Raw genomic sequence first — 18,089 nt, 5'->3', positions numbered from 1 at the left:
ACAGTAAACAAAGAAAGAATGCTTAGAAAGACAATTTAAAAAACAACATATCTGAGGTGGTTTGAACAAGAAGTATCCCCAGCGGCTCGTCTGTGAACACTTGGTCCCCATATGGCAGTACTGTTGAAGTATGTCACTGGGTGTGGGTTTTCAGAGTTCATGGCTTTGCTCTCACACTTCCACTTTGCTTTGTGTTTGTGGTTGAAGATTTGCTCTCCCTGTTTCCTGCTCCACCACTTGCTGCTATGCCTCCCTTGCCATTATGGATGCTGACTCTGCAATCATGAGCTGAAATAAATGTTCTTTTACAGGCTGCTTTTGATCAGTTTTACCAGCACAATAGGAAAGTAACTGGTACAGTATCCTATCACCAGCTCTTAGCTCTTTTCTATATCAAGTTTAGGCTGTGAGGAGTCTGACACATTATTTAAGGGAATGAAACTTCTTGCCACAAAGCAGGCAAGCTGAAAGCAAGGAAAGCCTAGGACCTGAGAGTAAGCACTTCTGTGTGAGCCTGTATCAGCTGACTCAGACCCCAGCAGACCATGTTTTATCCCTATGGAGTGCAGTGGGATGTGGTGGTCTCTTCTCTTCTGGCTACAGACAAGCTAAGGACATTTGTCACATGGTCCATGGCTGAGCCCCAATCACCAAGCTGTGGCAAACAGGCTTATCAATACAAACTCACCCCAGCTTATAATCAAATGAACGCGTTTCATTCAGAATTTCACCTCCATTCTCAAGTTCAGTGACTTGTCTCTGAATTTCATAGTCTATGAAAAACACAGCAAGTTAGTATATTTTGAATACCTTTAATCCATACAGGCAATAAGTAGAAACCATTCTCAATCGTTAAGTCAAAAAACAATCAAGGAGCTTGCTTACAATGGTCATTCCTGTGCAGGCTGTATTTTCTTCTCACTACTGGGAAGGGCCTTAAGAAGCTTGTCTCTTCCCTTCTCTCTCCTTTTTCAGATACCTCAATTCAGAGAGATTAACAACCTCGTACAGACTGTATACACCATGGTAGAAGGGCCGGGACTAATGTGCAGGTCTAACGGCCACAGATATAGAATTGTGGCCATTAGAATTCCTTATCCTGTAACAACCAGCAGATGGGCCTGCTAACCCTCCAAAATTATACACAACGTATGGGTAAAAAATGTATGAACACTTCTGAGAGGAGAATACGGAGTTTTCACTTTATTTTCCAATCAACACAGCCAAGCGTAATCAAAGCACAACTGCTAAGCTCCTCTGAGAAAGTAAGCCTTCCTCAACTTCCCACCTCGTCCTTGCTCAAATCCCAACCCTTTAATCTGAGCTGCTAAAAGGCAGCACACTGGTCCATTTGTATTCCTCCTCTCATCTGAGTGTTCTCCTTGACTGACATGAGATGATGGCTAAAAGGTCCAACGGGATTTGGGAAACCTTGTGGGAAAATTGCAGGCTTGGAGAATTAAACCCATGGGCCAGAGCTTCGGTTCTGCTAGGCTGTTGGAACACAGGCAGAATTCTGACTTCCTCCAGAGGACACTTACACGACAAATAGAGGTTAGGGGCAGCTAAAAGACACCGAGGGCTCCTCTGTACACTACTGCAGGAAGTCCTAAACTTGCCTGCCTGTTGTTGGGTCACTGCTACCACCTTTTAGATCAATGCAGTCCTGAACACTGCATGTGTATCGTGAAAGCATAAGCCCTCTCTCACCCCTTTGATGACTTCAGAAGGTTGACTATGTCCCCTTCCAGAGACATTCACTCTTCAACCTTGTCCCACTGCCCCACAAGTTACCCCTTGAACCACTTTAATTTTCTATAAAAATATGTCCCTCCAAGTGTCTTTATTAAGATTGGCTATCATTTTAGGTTTGGACACAAGATTTTACAGACAAGAACAACCTTTCCTGAACTGTTTTAATCCTTCCTGGAGACCCAGTGCCTTCTACACATCTTGCCTGCAGCAAAGTGACCATAGTCCTTTCAGCAGGCTTGTTCTCCATGTACCCGACAGGATTCACTTTCAAGTCACCCCCTCCCCTTTATGGATGTCTCTGGATTTAAAGACTAACTTTGAGTCTTCTGAGATGTCCTCCCCTCAGACTCAGTCTCTAACTTTTGTGGGACTGCCCCTAGAGCTAGCCTGCTCTATGTAAGCTATTATCATACATCTGTATCAGTGAAAACCCCACTGGATTTCACTGTTGTACTCAAGGAAACCAACTGTGACTGTATAGGCCACATGTAATCTATTAGCTGAAAATGGTAAAAAGGAGAAAAACATTAACCAAAGAGACTATACTCAGTCTAATGAATGAACTTGGCTTCATAAAGCAAATGACATACGGCAGTACACAGCCACCATAGTTTGTAAATACTCTCAAAGCAGGTGGATTCTATTTCCTTCCCCAGGGGTCTGGCCTAAATTTAAGATGCCTTGAAAAAAAAAAATGTGTCAGAAGTGACATTGTGTGAGCAGAGTTCCAGAATTTAGGACTCAAGTGAGCTTTGAGGCTTCTGCCTATACCTTCCTGGGATCATCTACTGGCTTGGGCCACACAAAGTAAGGACAAAAACCATGTGGATGAAGAGGCCTCAAGTCACAGGGACCCATGGGATTGAGGTCATCTCAGATCTTTGCTTCTGCTGACCTGACAGCTTCCAGAGCTGTGGGCATGAGTGGAGGCAGACCCAACAGGACTACTACCTGGTCCACAACTGTGAAAACTAGAGGTTGCTTCAGGAGCCACTAAGCACTGTTGCACACTAAAACAAGAGGTGACAAATGTACAGGAGTCCAAGCTGACATTCACCTATGGCTTTGGCCAAGAATCTGAGGCTGTTGAGATTCTTTACTTCAGTCCGGACACCCAGTGGTTCCCCAGGGTGATGTACTGATATATTGGCGTCCACTCTCAGCTGACCCTCTGGAAGGAAAAAACACAAAAACTGTAGAAATTATTTGAAGCAATATGGTTTGTAGGGTAGACAGATATCAATGTAAGTAGTATGTAACTTAATTTTCTGTCTAGTTAGAACACTCTAGCTTCGGAGAATATAACTGTCCACTCAAGGCCATGTCAGAGCTATGTGTAAATATGCTTGTCCTTGTACACACACAGACATGTTGGATGCACCAGCTGAAAGAATCTATCCAGTATTTATGTGCTAAATGAGAATAAGGTTATTAAAACTAGAGGCTCACTTGGCAGTTCTACTCTGAAGTTACTTTCAAAGTGTCTAAACTGGGTTTGGGGAAAGCCTCAAAACTGACTATGTGAAACCTCCCATTGCTCTCCAGTGAAATGGGAATCTCAATGCGTTTTTAGGGGATTTATAAGACTGTCCTTGAGAATTTACAGCTCAAGGGCAGGAGCTGAAACCTGAGCTTTTTCTCTCCCCTTCTCAGGCACTGTAATGAGTTTCCTTCCATAAACTCATCTGAGCCTTCCTGGTTGTCAGGAGGATTTGCTGAAGCAGACACTGTGTAGTGGGATGGGTGGAGTACTAAGATTATAGATATGCACCTCATATTTAGCTTCCATGTTACTATCCTTCTCTGCCTCCCCTTAGGCTTAACCTCCAAGACTACATGTAAGTTTCCTTCCCTCTATTAGATATTTTCATCAGGACCTCCCTTATGGAGGTCCTGAAGCTTTTCAGAATACAAAGAATCTAAGCCAAAAGAACAGTGATACCTATTGTCAACTAACCTCTTTGTTAAGACCAGAATGAAAAAAAAAAACAAAACAAAACAAAACCAATTTTCAATCACTTCCTGCCCTCCAAGGACAGTCCCTTCTTCCCTTCCAAGGACATGGACCTTACTAATATTCTCTTCCATATAGCTTATGGATCTTTCTCAGCATTCTCTCTAGTATGTGTACATGTGATCGTGTTTTATTTCTCATCAAGAAAACAAACAGAAGCCTCAAAACCTAGTCCCATGAGCCCAATTTTCATGCCACCAGTCATGAGCCGTTTCTCTGCTCTCCCTCTAGGTAAATCCTCTCTAACAATTTAGTGCACATACTGTCTTACCCCAGCTCATCCTAACCCACGGCAGCCTGGCTCCTGTCCCCAGATCTCTGGAGATGCCATTTGTCAGGGGTGTTACAACCTCCTTGGTGTCAAAGCCAATGGACAAAGATACATTCTGTTTTCACCTTACTGTGACGTATAAATTAATCCTTCATTTTTTTCTCTCTGTCTTCTGAGACAGGGCCTTCTTACATAGCTGAGGATGGACTCAAATTTGTTGTATAGTGCAAGCTGGTCTCGAACTCACAATCCTCCTGAGAGCCAGAATTTCCTGGTTTCCTTTCTTCTTGAAACATTATCCTGCATCAACGTGGGTGAGCTAATGCTACTGTGATTTTCTTCAACACTCAGCTTCTATTTACTTTGCTTGTCCTGTCCTTATCTTCCCATCTTAGTTAGCCCTATCTCTTCAAACTTCCTTAAAGCCATCTTTGCTTCCCCCCCCCCCATTTCCCACACCTGCCTGCCATGAACTGTTGTCCTAAGAACTGTCTTGAATATACCGACCTCTCCATCATCTGACACCATCGCTGTAAAGCATCGTCACCTTGTACCTGATCCCCCATTCTCAAATGGTTCGTGTTTCCCTTCTTGACCTGAAATCTGCTTTCCATAGGAGCTATAGTAGCTTCTAAAGTGTAAATGAAACTAGGTCTTTCTTTCCTTTGAATCTTTCCATGATTCTCACAATGCCTGGAAGATCTATACTTCTGACTTCTGCCAAACTGTTTTTCACTTACCTGTCACCTTGGTAAACTTGGTGGTATTTTGTGAACTCTTTTTCAGGCCAGACTCTTTGACTTAGCCATTTCCTGGAAGCTCGTCACCTAGTTCTAGGCTGGCTAGGGCCTTGAATCATTCTTTAATTCTTGACTAAGCATCAATTTTGCTGAGTGGCCTAAAAAAGCAATATTGCCACTTTCCAAGTTATCCTGGCACTGAGAGTCATTTATTTCTTTAAAACAATGATCATAATTATTCTTGTTTTGCTTGTTGATGTATTTCCTGGTGAGAGTAAGTTTTTCACAGCCTAGAAAGGCCTTTTCCAGAATCTAGAGCTAGGTCTGACCCACTGTTATTATCCAGTGAATTAAACCCCATTGAATGATGAGTCCCAGCACACTGGTGATCTCCTGAGCAATAAGCAAGCAGACTGGCTTCTGTCTCACAGTAGTTTTCAGGTAAGTTCTACTACAATTCTGTCTGACTAGAACTAATTTACAATTGGAATCACATGAAAGGCCCATTAAGCTCAAAGGAAAACTGCCCAAGTATACTGAGCTCTATACGACCAAACCTCAACCCTTGGGAGACCGTTTAAAAAAAAAAAAAAAAAAACCTCAAGGGACCCTGACTTACTACTCACTTTTAAAGATGACACTGTCTTTCATGATTTATAATTCTAATTTGGAAGAGAAATAAAGCTATGAATTTTAGTCTCTCCCAGAGAATACCACACTACATAAATGTCTGAGGAAAATCACTTAGTATCCTGCCGTGTTGAAAGAGAGTTCACCAGCCTGGATCCAGATATATTATCAGACATTAACAAAAGATGCTCTACCTCATGAAGACAAAAATGCATTTTAAACAAATTAAGTCAAATTACGTCAAGTGCACGAAAGCCTTACCAGTCAGGTTTGCCTCTGTGCATTCTGTCCCACTGAGGGGATCTCCATTCCTGTGTAAGGATGTCGTCAGGCTCAATCTCCTACCTTTTCCAAGTAGATATTTGTAACAGTTAAACTACACACTATACCACTGAGAATTGATGGAGAGGTCACGTTTTTCTTTTGAAACACATTGCACAACGAGAATAAAAAACTGGGATAGAAACCAGTTTCTGCAATCAGTGGGGGTCTGCGGCTTGGATGGGGAGGTCTGTGGAGTCATTCTGGCTGCTGAAAAATCTCCAGAACGTAAAGAAGAGAATGTGGGGGCAGGAGTGAGTAAAATCTGTTTGTTGTGCAAGGATAGAACCTAGGCTCACACATGCTAGATAAGGGTTCTACCACTGAGCAACATCCCCAGCCAAAAGTGATCAAATTTTACTGGACGTAACTCATAAACATATTCCTCCAAGCAAGTGGAGACACTATAGAAGCTTACTACTGTTGCTGAAGGCGTGCAGCACACCCAGCACAGGCCTTTTGTCAGGTATGCAGCTTTACAACCACCGGCACATCCATTCTCAGTAGTACAGAGCTAACAACAAAGGCACTTGGCATTCCTACGGCATTTCAAACTCTCTCCCTATCAGAACCCCAGTTCTGACTCCTGGCTTCTTTTTCTCTTCTGTTTTTTTCTTCCTCCACACAGCTATTAGAGAATGACATTTAAAAGTGCTAAAAGCCACAGGCTTGGATTCTAACTTAGATACAGGTTCTCTGTCCACACGCATGCTTTACTACCTGCTTCTCTTACACAGGTATCTATAGCAGCACAACCCCATTGGCTCCCACTGGGAAGAATGATACCATGTATAAAGAAAGGATGCACACTTGGGCCCAGTTGCAGCGCAGATACTTCTAATGAGTCTTAGACTCTTAGCCTCAGTCTCTTTACTTGTAAGCAGGCATATCACTATCTCCCAGAAATATCTTTTTTTTAAGTTACAGGATAAACTTTTAACAAGCACATACTAAACATTCCAACTAGTAGAGAGTATTAATGTTAGAATACTTAGTAGGTCTACTTTTATTCACATTTGGATCAACAACTGCTTTAGGGATCTCTTTTAACAACAGTAACATGCTGAACACGAGAAAGAAATGACTCTAACACTGGGCTATGGGGATCCATGCTCATCAGCAAAACTACCAGGAACCACTAAATAGAACCGAGAACAGTTCATACTTCAGCCCATAAGCACTCAGTCTACTCGTGTCCAGGGGCACCTCTTCAAGACAACTTTCAGTTCCAAGTGTAGCCTCCAGTGTTGATACAACAATCTCACAGTGGTGGGATGAAAACAACAAGCAAAGGCATTTAGGCTCAGAAAAGGCCCAGAAGTCAGACTCTTGAAGCCACCAGGCAGCCCTCAGTGCTCCAAAGCACTGGAGCTTCTTGGCTCCTGTACTGGAAGCAAAGCTGCCAATTTGTGTTGAAAAGAAACACAAAGTGCAGACAGTGTCACACAAATGAGATTAATGACCCGCTGCTGCCACTGACTCACTTGAACTCTTGCTACTATGACTTCCCTCTTATAAGGACCCAGAGGGGATTCTCCCTCAGCTCAGGTGTTTTTGCCTTTATGGCTTCTGTCCTAGGACCTGAAGAGGACTCTTCCTCAGCTCAGCTGTTCTTGCCATTATGTGTTCCCTCTTCTCTAGGACCCAAATGAGACTCTTCCTGAGCTAACAAGTGGCCTGTTGATTATTTCATAGGTTTGCAGGAGGGAAACACATGATACAGAATCAATGCTTACTGCATTAATGGCTAACTATCCAACCTGCTCATATTTCATTTACATTCTGTAGACCAAACAGCAGCCTGAGTGATAAAGGGAAAGTAGAGAATTCCTTATTCCCTCTAACCTTTATGCCACTCAGACTCATGGGGCTGTTTTTCCAGCCTTTAGTTTAAAGATGAGGGCAAATGAGTGAGCTTGGTCTTCAGGTCTCATTTGTGCTAGGACTCCTGAAGTTACAATTTATCATTTGTAAGATGTTCTATGTGACAAGCAAGACATTAAAACTTCAGAAGGCCCTCTGTAACATGCAAACATATGTGATGTGAGATGGGATAAGGGTGCCCACAGTACTAAGCACCAGCAGCCAGATGGACATCATCATTAATGACACTTACTAAGTGTCCACTGTGGCCACTGAAATGTGCGTGGCTATGGAAACGAGACTGTAGATGCAGAACTTGTATTCTGTTAGGAAGGGTCCCAAGCATGGTGGAAGTTTTTAGTCTCTAGAAATGGGAAATGGGGGAAACCATGGGAGTCACTGCCTCTCAGGGACTTAAGGGAATGTAAAGAACTGAACAAGAGCCATGACAAAGCTGTCATAAAGAAACAAATCAGCAGACCTATGATTTACTTAAAGTAATGCTTGTTATGATAGTTTCACTCATATGTATAATGTAATTTCATCACACTCCAAATCCAGGAGAACAAGTGTTTCTCTGCTTGAACTTGAAGATCAAGGCAGTTTGATACAATCTTTGTCTTTTTGTAGTGCTGGGATTGAACCTAGGTCTCACACATGCCAGGTAAGCACTTTACTGAGCTGTATCTCTAGGCCTGTGTAATCATAACTTTATTTCACAGCCAATAAACTGGCTTTACCTGCACACACATAAAAAGTTTTACTCAAGTTTTAAAATAATATATTGGGTTACTGTTGTTTCTTGAGACAGGGTCTCACTGTTTGGCCTTCACTGGCCTTAGACTCTCTCTATAGATCAGGCTGGCTTTGCACTCACAGAGATCCACTTGCCTCTGCATCCTGGGTGCTGGGTTTAAAAGTGTTTTAATTGTACAAATGAACAGGATACAGTTTGATATCTTACTATTTGCATCTACATACCTATGCGTGTATAATGTGTAATCATCAAATCAGGGTAACTCATGGTTCAAGATATATGAACATTTTGCAAAATAAGAGAAATAGGTCTTCCCAAAATAGCAACTGGCTATGTGTACAGAACTCACAAAATAAGAAGTGTTCATGAACAATGTCCTTTTCTGAAAGGTCTGAACTGAACACATCTCATGATCTCCACATTTCTCATGGAACAAGCAGGCAGAAGGTAAATCTTGTCTCTTGGCTTCTATCTCACACTCTCTGGCACGATGTATATGCAATGTTGTTTATGTCTATTTTTGGTTTGGGGCTCATAAAAAGAGCCCAAGAGGAATTCCAAGAGGGGAAAAATAGGATGCAATAGACTAAGGACAGAACGTGCCAAAAGTGAGAGGAGATGATATGGAGCAGGGACACTGTCCACACAGCTTTTACCTGCCATGTTGGCATGGCTAGTGCCCAGGGCTTGAAGGATCAGCTGCAGTTCCCGGACAGCTAGGGCTGCCTCTTCTCCACAGCACAGGTCAGGCTCCAGGACCACTTCCAGAAGGCCAACTCCTACCAAAGACAGGTGAGTCAGCCTGGTGTGGGCTTGACAGACTCAGCAGCTAAGGCTTTGGGAAGCCTTAAGAAAACCTAGCATTAATGCAGGACCCTCAAAGCAGTCCTAGCCCTCCTCCTCCCACTTCTGAAACTTGTCAGTTTTTAACTTTGGTTCATTTCTTTCAACGTTTGCTTAAGGACATCCAACTGTGGGCCGTGACAGGGTAGATAGGTCTGTCTGATTTTAAGGCTGAGTAATTGGCAAGCCTAGCGGTGAGCATGGTTCAGGCCGTGCACTCCCATCAGCTCTGCCAATACCAACATGGATATTTTGATCTCTGTCAGTCAGGCTCCTGTGTCTGTTTTCTCAATTGGCTTGAGTAAAGTCTAGAAGGGAAGAGAAATGCCTTAGACCCCAGAGCAGAGAGGGCATGGAGAAGCAGGGCAGACTCAACCTACCAGCTCTGTTCAAATCAATGAGTGTCTGCAACCTCAGGTCATCATGGAGGCTTTTGCCACTGTCCTGCTCCAATTGGATCTGCTTGATCCTCACTGTCTTGGTGGTTACTGGACTATGTTTCTTTCCTAGATAGATACTGTAGGTCAAGTGTCCATTGGTAGCAATCGGGAGCCTCTGCTGAGTGATCTGGTAGCCAGCCTGCTCGCAAACAAACATGGATTTAGTCACTAGTCCAGAACTGAAAGCTGGGACTCACTTCACTTTTAGTTTCACACCATAAAGGTTTACTTGAAACAGACCCAAGTAACAGGAGAAACAAGGAGACCAAATATATATATACACACACTCACACTCACACTCACACGCATACGCGCGCGCGCACACACACACACACACACACACACACACACACACACACACACACACTGCTAGCATAATTAACCTGTCTTCTTCTGGCTTTTCCCATTACCCCATTACCCACTCAAAGTCTCTTGCCCCTAATAATGAAGCAATTAGCAACACAAATCCTACCTTGCTTGCTGCAGTCCCATTTTGGGGAATAACAATAATCTTATTGTCAGAAGCCCCTAAGAGAAGAATTTATTGTTTTCATTTAGCTCATTAGCCTAAACTCTGCATCTCATCACCAGGCTCCTGCTGAGCCCCATTAGGGAATGCTGGCTAAGCAGTTAGCCATCCACTTGCAACATGGCCTACAGCAACTGCCATTGCATTTTAGCTTGTTCCAGTTCTGCTCTTACAGGTAGACAATCATGCCAACTGCCCTTCCCTGTTCCTCTGGCCAGAAAGTGCTGTGATATGAGCACTCTGGGCTAATGGAATAACTGATAGCTGCTGTGAGGATGCTTGTCCCTCCACCTAAATCAGGTTTTCAACGTGAGAGTCACAACCCCTTTAGAGGATGAATAACCCTTTCACAGGGTTGCCTAAAACTAATGGAAAACACAGATATTTATATTACAATTTATAACAGTAAGAAAACTACAGTTATGAAGTAGTAATGAAAACAATTTTATGGTTTGGGGGGTTCACTACAACATTAGGAGCTGTATTAAAGGCTCTCTCTCAGCATTAGGGAGGTTGAGAACCACTGCTCTAAATGGAAAAAGAAGAATTACTTTCAAACACATGCTGAGAATACAGAGCAATGGAAAGATTGGAGATAAGCAGAAAATGATGGCTAAAGCATCCACAGTATTTTCTGGACACTGCTGCCCCCATTCAATCCCTCAAGCCTATGTAGTACAGCAAGAAGGGGCTAAGGGCATTGCCTAAAGCCACACACAGATAGATGCAGGAGATCCCTAAGCCACAATAGTCCAAGTCTGTACCTCTCCCTAGTAGGCCAGTGAAAGCATTTTAAAATTTCTACATCCTCAGAAAATCAAGTGGACATGTCAAACCACAGCATGCTTAATAGTACCCTCAAGATTTCTGATGCAGCAGGCCTGGAGTAAGGTTGGAAAATTTATAATTCTAACAAGGCTCTGGGAAATGTTGACACTGGGTGCCCTGGGACCACACTTGGGGAACATACAGAAGGCTAACTCCCTGTCTCTACTCGAATAGAAGTCTTCATGTATTCACCTCAATTCTGGTCCACGTTGCTGGACAAAACACTAGGGCACCTAGCTAAATCTGAGTTTCAGATAAACAACAACTGCACTGTAGCATAAAGATGTCCTGTGCAACATCATAGCCATCTGTTCAGGATACACTGAACTGCCCAGTCCAGGAAGAACAAGCTACAGTGGCCTGCCTTCAATGTGGTATGTGAGTCAGGTGGTACAGTCATTAGCATGTGCAGTGCCCTAGGTTGCATCCTTAGTACTGAAAACTTAACCGTTTCTTTTGATTTTTTGAAGCAGAGCTTGTGAAGTGGGGGTGTGGAGGAGCTACAGGCTCCTCTTGCTCTACTTTTTATTTATGTCCACTTATGTCCTCACCACCAAACCCTAACTCTTCCAATTTTCAGTTCCAGGAGAAGGAAAGCATGGCAATGTTTATTGCTATTATTTTTTAATAAATCATACTCAGCTATCAGAACATCTGATTAAATGACATATTATTTTCAGAAACCCATTCAATGTTTCAGTTTCAGCTCTTATTCACACTGACACTACTTTAAGAAAGAGTTTGTTTGTACTCATTTCAGCTCACTATTTTACCTACCACTGTCCAGTAACCTGCTCCTTAGGAGACACAGTGTCTCCTTCTTATTAAGAATGTCTTCATAAAAGAGGCACATTCTTCCAGTATTTGCCATGACAGCGGGCACTAACGGCAGTGTCAGCCACAGGGCTAGCCTTTGTCCTAACAGGCAATTAGCACCAAACACCATGGCTGGGAGAACCTGACAGCACTGGCCTCTCCTGGGCCCTGTTCAATTATGAGTGAACCAACAGAAGCACAGGATAAGCAAGGAGTCAGCAATCAGGACAGTCACATCCAATCTAGTAAACACCAGGAGGCCTCTGCCTTCATTAGGGCTGGCCAGAATTTCCTGCTGCAATGGACAGAGGGTTGATGGAAAACAGGAGTGGGGCATCCCCTGGCCTTTGCTTCCATCCCCCAAGGCAGGCCCCCAGTGCTGAGAACTTGTAAGTGCAGATCACATAGCATACTTACAGGAAGGTCTGAGTAGAAGTAGTGCTTCCTGTCAAACAAGGACTTCTTGTTTATGTGACAGTTCAGTGCCAAGCCAGTCATCACTGCGGCTTCCACACACCTCCTGTTGAGAACCTTTACAAACACCACACAAGCTTTTAGAACCACAGACCAAACAGATGCTTTGCTTCTTTCTCTCTGATATCATCTCTGAATATTCAACTGGGCACTTCAACAGGAGGTATATATGTTTCTCTGTATGAGAGTCAGAAAACTATTAAGGATCGTGTGAGTACAGCAGGGGTCCCACTGTGCACTTAATAAACTGCCATCCCAGGGACATTCCCTGTACACAGCATCTGAGAAGAGTTTCAAATGCTCAATAGAGCAGTGACTACACGGACGGAATCTCCTCTTCCTTCCTCTGCAAACAGAATCAGGAGCAATCAGTATCTGTGTGAAGCAGTGGTTTGTGAGGGAAGGGTACTGCTGAGGTGAAGAGGGACAGAAGAGATCCAAGAGGCTGATGGTATGGCCTCGCTAGCAGAAAAAAAAGAACTTGTAAGAACAAAATAACCACAGCTGTCTTGTCAGCGGCTGGGACACTGTCTCCTCAAGGCACAGCTACCTCTCTCAGAGGTCCTGGTATCAGTGTCCTCAGTGCCTTGTGCTCTGGGCTTTCCAGGGCTCCTAGAGCTCTTAGGTTCCACTAGACTCAAGAAACAACTAGCTACTATCCCAGTCCCAAGGCTGGGGACAGCTTTGGAGGTTACAGACTAGATAATTTAATGGTAATACAGTAAAGGAGATAGCTAAGTTCTGGAATCGTGTCCACACTCCATTTCTACTCCAGACAGCTACAAACTGTCTCAGTCTTCCAAAAAAGGAATGTGATAGACACCTTGCAAACCAAGTAACACCTGGAACACCTACCTACCCCATTATAGGGACTCATTAGCTTATTAATAATCCACTATATTCTGGGAAGATCTGTGAGGCTATTGAACCTAGGCTATGAGATAAAGTTTTGCATTCTAATGGAAGATCTGTGGTATTCTCTGGTATAGTTAACATTTCTCTGTAATATTATGTTTAGCATATGACACAGTATGTTTATCTACCAAGTTAGTTTAGGTGATGCTTTATAGTGAGTTTTCAAAGTAACTATTTGACTTCAGCCTTTAAAGAAGAAAATTAGTACTACCCCAGTATTTAGGATACAGAAAAGCTAAGCACCTCCAGAGACCTGAGAGACTTGACTAAAGAGCCTGGTGATAAGTGAAGCCAGCATGCCCTTGCCTGGGTGGCAGCTGGATCCCTGTGGCTCGGGCGAGGACTGGCTTCCTCAGCTGAGAAGATGAGAACTACTGGTCAGACAGACTCAGACATAGATCGCTAATGATGGCAAAATACACGCTCCCAAGGAAACCCAAACAAATTCTCTGAGATGGCATCATACCCTTCTTTCTTGAAATCTAAGAAAGTCACCAGTGGAGTCATCTCCCAGCATTTCCATGTTCTTCATTCTGGGTCTCTCAATATATTGTAAGCTCTGTAATAATAATGGTTTTTAAGGAAAGATGTGCATGGGGACCAGGATGATCTAATTATTGATGCTTTCACTTGCCAGTGTTTGACATCTCATGGAACTGTTGTTATTGTAATACTAATTGAGCTGGGGAGAGCTCTGCCCCATCTGAGCCTGGTGACAGGGGTCAAGGCACACAAGCTGTAATAAGTCTGGAACCCCAGCCCTGAGCTGTGCTATTTCTGAGGCTGGGCCACAGCCTGTTTGCTAGTACAGTCGCCACCTCTTTGATTTTCTGATTTTCTGATTTTTGATTTTCTGATTTCTACATCTGATTTTCTGGCAGCCTTCCACTCGTTTTCCAACGTCTGACTCCTCTTACATTTGGGCTCAGCATCCTCCTCTAGGCATGGAGTGAATACAGGTCATTCTGTTCTGACCATACACAGTAAGTTTCTATTCCTGGTACCAGGAGAGAGTCTAGTTGTGGGTGACCACATATTCTCACTGTGTACTTATCAAGTACACAGGCACTTCATAAGCCATCAATTTCCAAAGAATAAGACTGCAGTAAAACACACAAACATTAGAGTGATATTGAATATACTTTAATCTTTTTCTGATGATTTAGGAGCCTTGAAATGCTTCAGGGTCAGAATTATAACCATCAATCGTCACAGCACTACAGTTGCACAGAGGGCTAGTAAACAGAGTACCAGCTAAAAGAATGCCAAGAAAAGAGAATTTATGATGATCTTAGTCAAGCTGCTCATGACAGATGGAAGGCCAGGTCAGCATGTTCTGAGGATAGAGCGAAAAATGAAAAAATTCAACTTGAGCTGTCTTCATTCCAAAATATTTCCTGAATGTCTATAATGTACCAAACATCAGGGACACAGAGATAAATAGGACTTTGTCCCTGTCCCTGCCCTTGAGCAACCTGTGGGGATGAGACAACCCTGCCTTTTTCAAGCCTATATTCCATCACCAGGGTGATGCTGTTAAAAATGTATCTTGTTGAATTGTGTTACCTAAGGTAACATCCCCACAACAGACGGTCCTGCTCTGTTATGTTCTAGTTCCTTCCTACATCTGCAACCTCATATCTTCCCATGCCCTGTCCTCACTTATGGGTCAGTTTTCCTATGCAAACCTGCACATCCCTACTCTTACAAGCCCTGTAAGACCTTACTGAGATGTCACCACTCTGTACCCTGGTTACTATCCTTCCTATGCCTCAACCGTGCTCCATTTGTGCTTGCATCACAATGGATCAAATCTGTTCCATGGATTTCTATGCAATCACAAATTTCACGAGAATGGGAACTCTGTTCAGCCTTCTATCTCTGGACTCTCTGCCAGAAAATGAAGAGTGGTGCTCAGTTCATGTATAGTGAACTCAAATGAGGATGAAGGTAACAGCAAAGTTTCACAGAGGCAAGTGATGGTTCTTTCAAAGTGTACCTGCCATCCTCTGGCCTTTGAACTTGTTTCTGGAACTTCTCTAAGTGACAAAGTGATTATACATGACCTGATTAAAGGAGTAGCCTGAGAATGCAAACAACCAACTTGTATGAAAGCATGTTCCAGAGTTTTCTTTCAATGACAATTAATTTCAGTGACTATAAAGATTATGGGATTAGTCCTACCAACTCTTATGTGGAAATAAGTCAAAAATCCTCAGTACTCATACACACACCTTTCTAAGCTGAGCCTTTGGTGTCAGGTATGACCCACAGCAAGCATTTACTGTGCACTGGGGGTATGTCAGGAGGCATGAATGGTGTATGCAACATGCCCATTTGTCATGTCCTAGTAATCTGAATTATGGATACTGAAGGGAAGCATCAAGATGAGGTAACATGGTGCACACAGTAAGAAGCAGGACAACGGTGGGACTGCAGAACTCGGACTTGTAACCACTACCTCAACTCTGAATCTTCAAAGAGTACAGTGAGTTAGTTTTAGCTCTTAAAACTACATTTGCCACAACCTCAAACAAACCCATTATAGGCCACTTAAGGTGGCTGCTGCCTCTGATGTATTTCTACCAGGTTCTAGTTCTATAGATCTGTTTCCAAATGTTCTGCTCCACAAGTGCTACGTTCAACTTTCAGAAAGACTCAGCATACAGTCTTTGGCATGTGTGAGGTTTGCTGACAGGTGGGCCTGTGGATTTTATAAATTAGCAGAGAATGTCCCACTGGTAGACTTCTGACACAAGAACTTATACTATGGCTTCTCAGCTAGAAAGTTGGTTCTTTCATTGGAAGACTAGGAAGCTGTAGTAGCCAGAGTGGGGGAGGAAATATACAGTGGATGGGTAGTCAACAAATTTCATGACTAAAGGAGAGACTGTGAGGACCTGAATCTAGAAAAGGAGGTCAGGAGTGGCAGGCAGTAAACAGGGATACTGACCGGTTCTTAGATCCATTGAGTCGGCTTGTCTGTAAAACATGAGCAGCACTGTAACCACATATTTTTTATAATCTAAAATTAATATACTCAACTCATAGGGCAGAATAAACAACCCAGAAACATGCCTTGGACCTCCAAGGAGAGGCTGTAATCCCAATACAGCAAGGTCTTCTAGTGTGGAATTCACAGAGCTTAACTCGACAGCAAGTCCTGCTCCCTGAGTTCAACAAACTCATGTGCACAGCCAGGCACATGTAAAATAATCATCAAATTCCTCAGTACATCCTCATCTCCCTCCTGTATCTTCTGAGAATCTAAGATTCCAGGCAAACCTCAACCTTCTCCACCAAGGCTTCAGCCCCTTCACCTAGTAAGAGCCTGCCCTCAAGGTCTCCTACTATGCCCACCTCCAAGGGTAGCCTTTGTTAGAATCAGTGTGTTCAGATGCTTTCTCTGCTTAAAGTTCTGCTTTACAGATCCCATCACCAAGTGCTTAGAGATTCTTCAGAGCCCTAAATGATCCAACTGAACTACCCTTTGGCACTCTTGGTCCATTACACCCACCTAACACACGTCATTCAGCCATACTAATGTGTTCCTCTGTACAAACTGCTGCTCCCAACAAGACCCTTGAACGTGTGAGATCTTACCCATCACTACTCCAATACAAACACTCCTTGGATCCCACAGCCCTCAGAGAAGCACTACCCCCTTCATAGGCTGAATTCTTAGGGGACAATCATATCATTCTGCTTGTTTTTTCTTTTACCCCATCACCTGAATATAATACCAAACTGATTAAACATTAGCTAAGATGATGAATAATTTAACATTCCCTTTATCAACATCCCAATGACAATAGCTATAAGATAAAAGCAAAGCTACCCTAGAAAAGCATCAGTCAGGAAAAGCAAAATACTCTTAGCATGTAAAATAGAACAAATTAAGAGTAAAGATGACAGAAGGATAAAGGTGTCAAAGAGGGCACACTGAGGCAACTAGGGGAAGTTCCCTACAGCAACAAGTCACCTCTATCTTAGGGCTTCAGGGACAGAGAGGAAAAGTAGGACTACTAGAGAATACTGGGAACATGATGGATCCAGGAGCTAAAAAGCTGAAGTCACAAAAAAAGACTCCACAACACACACAGAAGCACTCGTATACACACACACACACACACACACACACACACACACAGGGTGGGAGTGGGGAGGGCTGGCAAAGGCAGAAAAGGAAAGAGAAGTACCCATTGCTTCCTTCCTCTTAACTGGTATTTTCAGCAAAGCATCCTGTTGGTCAAACCCAGCTAAGAGCCACCTGGCATTGGCCCTAGCTCTGTACCAGGAAGATCAGGAGAATGTCAGGCATGGATCTGATGCAGGCTTCGAATGTAACTGTAAGCACATACACGTCTCCATCCACTCCTATGACTTTTTCTTTTGATAAATAACAATAACGTGCCATATTCTTGAGTCCATTCAGCCAACATAAAACTAAAAATTCTGTGGGCTCCTTTTCCTCATACTAGAAGGCAGGAGGAGTTTATTTAAATTTATTAAGTAAAAACAAGGCAGTAAAATGGGCCATTATTGCTAATTTTATAAGGAACATATGTAACTCCTCCACCTCACTTGAACTGAATGAACTCGAATTGACAGAAGAAAGGTTTGCAACCTACTCAAATTAATTCTCTAGGATTTGAACATTTTTATGGGAAATTATATTAATTGTAAATATAGTTCATTAAAACCATCTCTAGGACTTGGGAAATTATATTAATCATAAATATAGTTCATTAAAACTATCTCTAGAACCTACCCTGGAAAATAGCTGGGGTGTATTTCAAAGGAAAAATGCACATCTTTCAAAAAAGTCTGCAACTCACACCATTCCTCTGGCAGTCCTACTCTGTCTTTACCTTGTCAGCCCATGATGCTATG

At 43.0% G+C, this 18,089-nt stretch overlaps 1 protein-coding gene across 1 annotated transcript in view; it reads right to left on the bottom strand.

The window, feature by feature from the left end:
* Gatb (glutamyl-tRNA amidotransferase subunit B) overlaps positions 1-18,089 on the bottom strand; it is a 69,985-nt gene that overhangs the window by 30,168 nt on the left and 21,728 nt on the right. The window contains exons 3-7 of the mRNA XM_034500118.2: positions 12,225-12,338; positions 9,575-9,773; positions 9,008-9,130; positions 2,813-2,926; positions 689-773 (exon numbers count right to left, since the gene is read on the bottom strand). Of these exons, the coding sequence (XP_034356009.1) occupies positions 689-773; positions 2,813-2,926; positions 9,008-9,130; positions 9,575-9,773; positions 12,225-12,338 (635 nt within the window). The remainder of the gene's footprint in view (positions 1-688; positions 774-2,812; positions 2,927-9,007; positions 9,131-9,574; positions 9,774-12,224; positions 12,339-18,089) is intronic.

This window comes from Arvicanthis niloticus, chromosome 4, assembly GCF_011762505.2.
Source record: "Arvicanthis niloticus isolate mArvNil1 chromosome 4, mArvNil1.pat.X, whole genome shotgun sequence".
Lineage (NCBI taxonomy): Eukaryota > Metazoa > Chordata > Mammalia > Rodentia > Muridae > Arvicanthis > Arvicanthis niloticus.
This window is presented reverse-complemented; position numbering and strand designations above follow the sequence as displayed.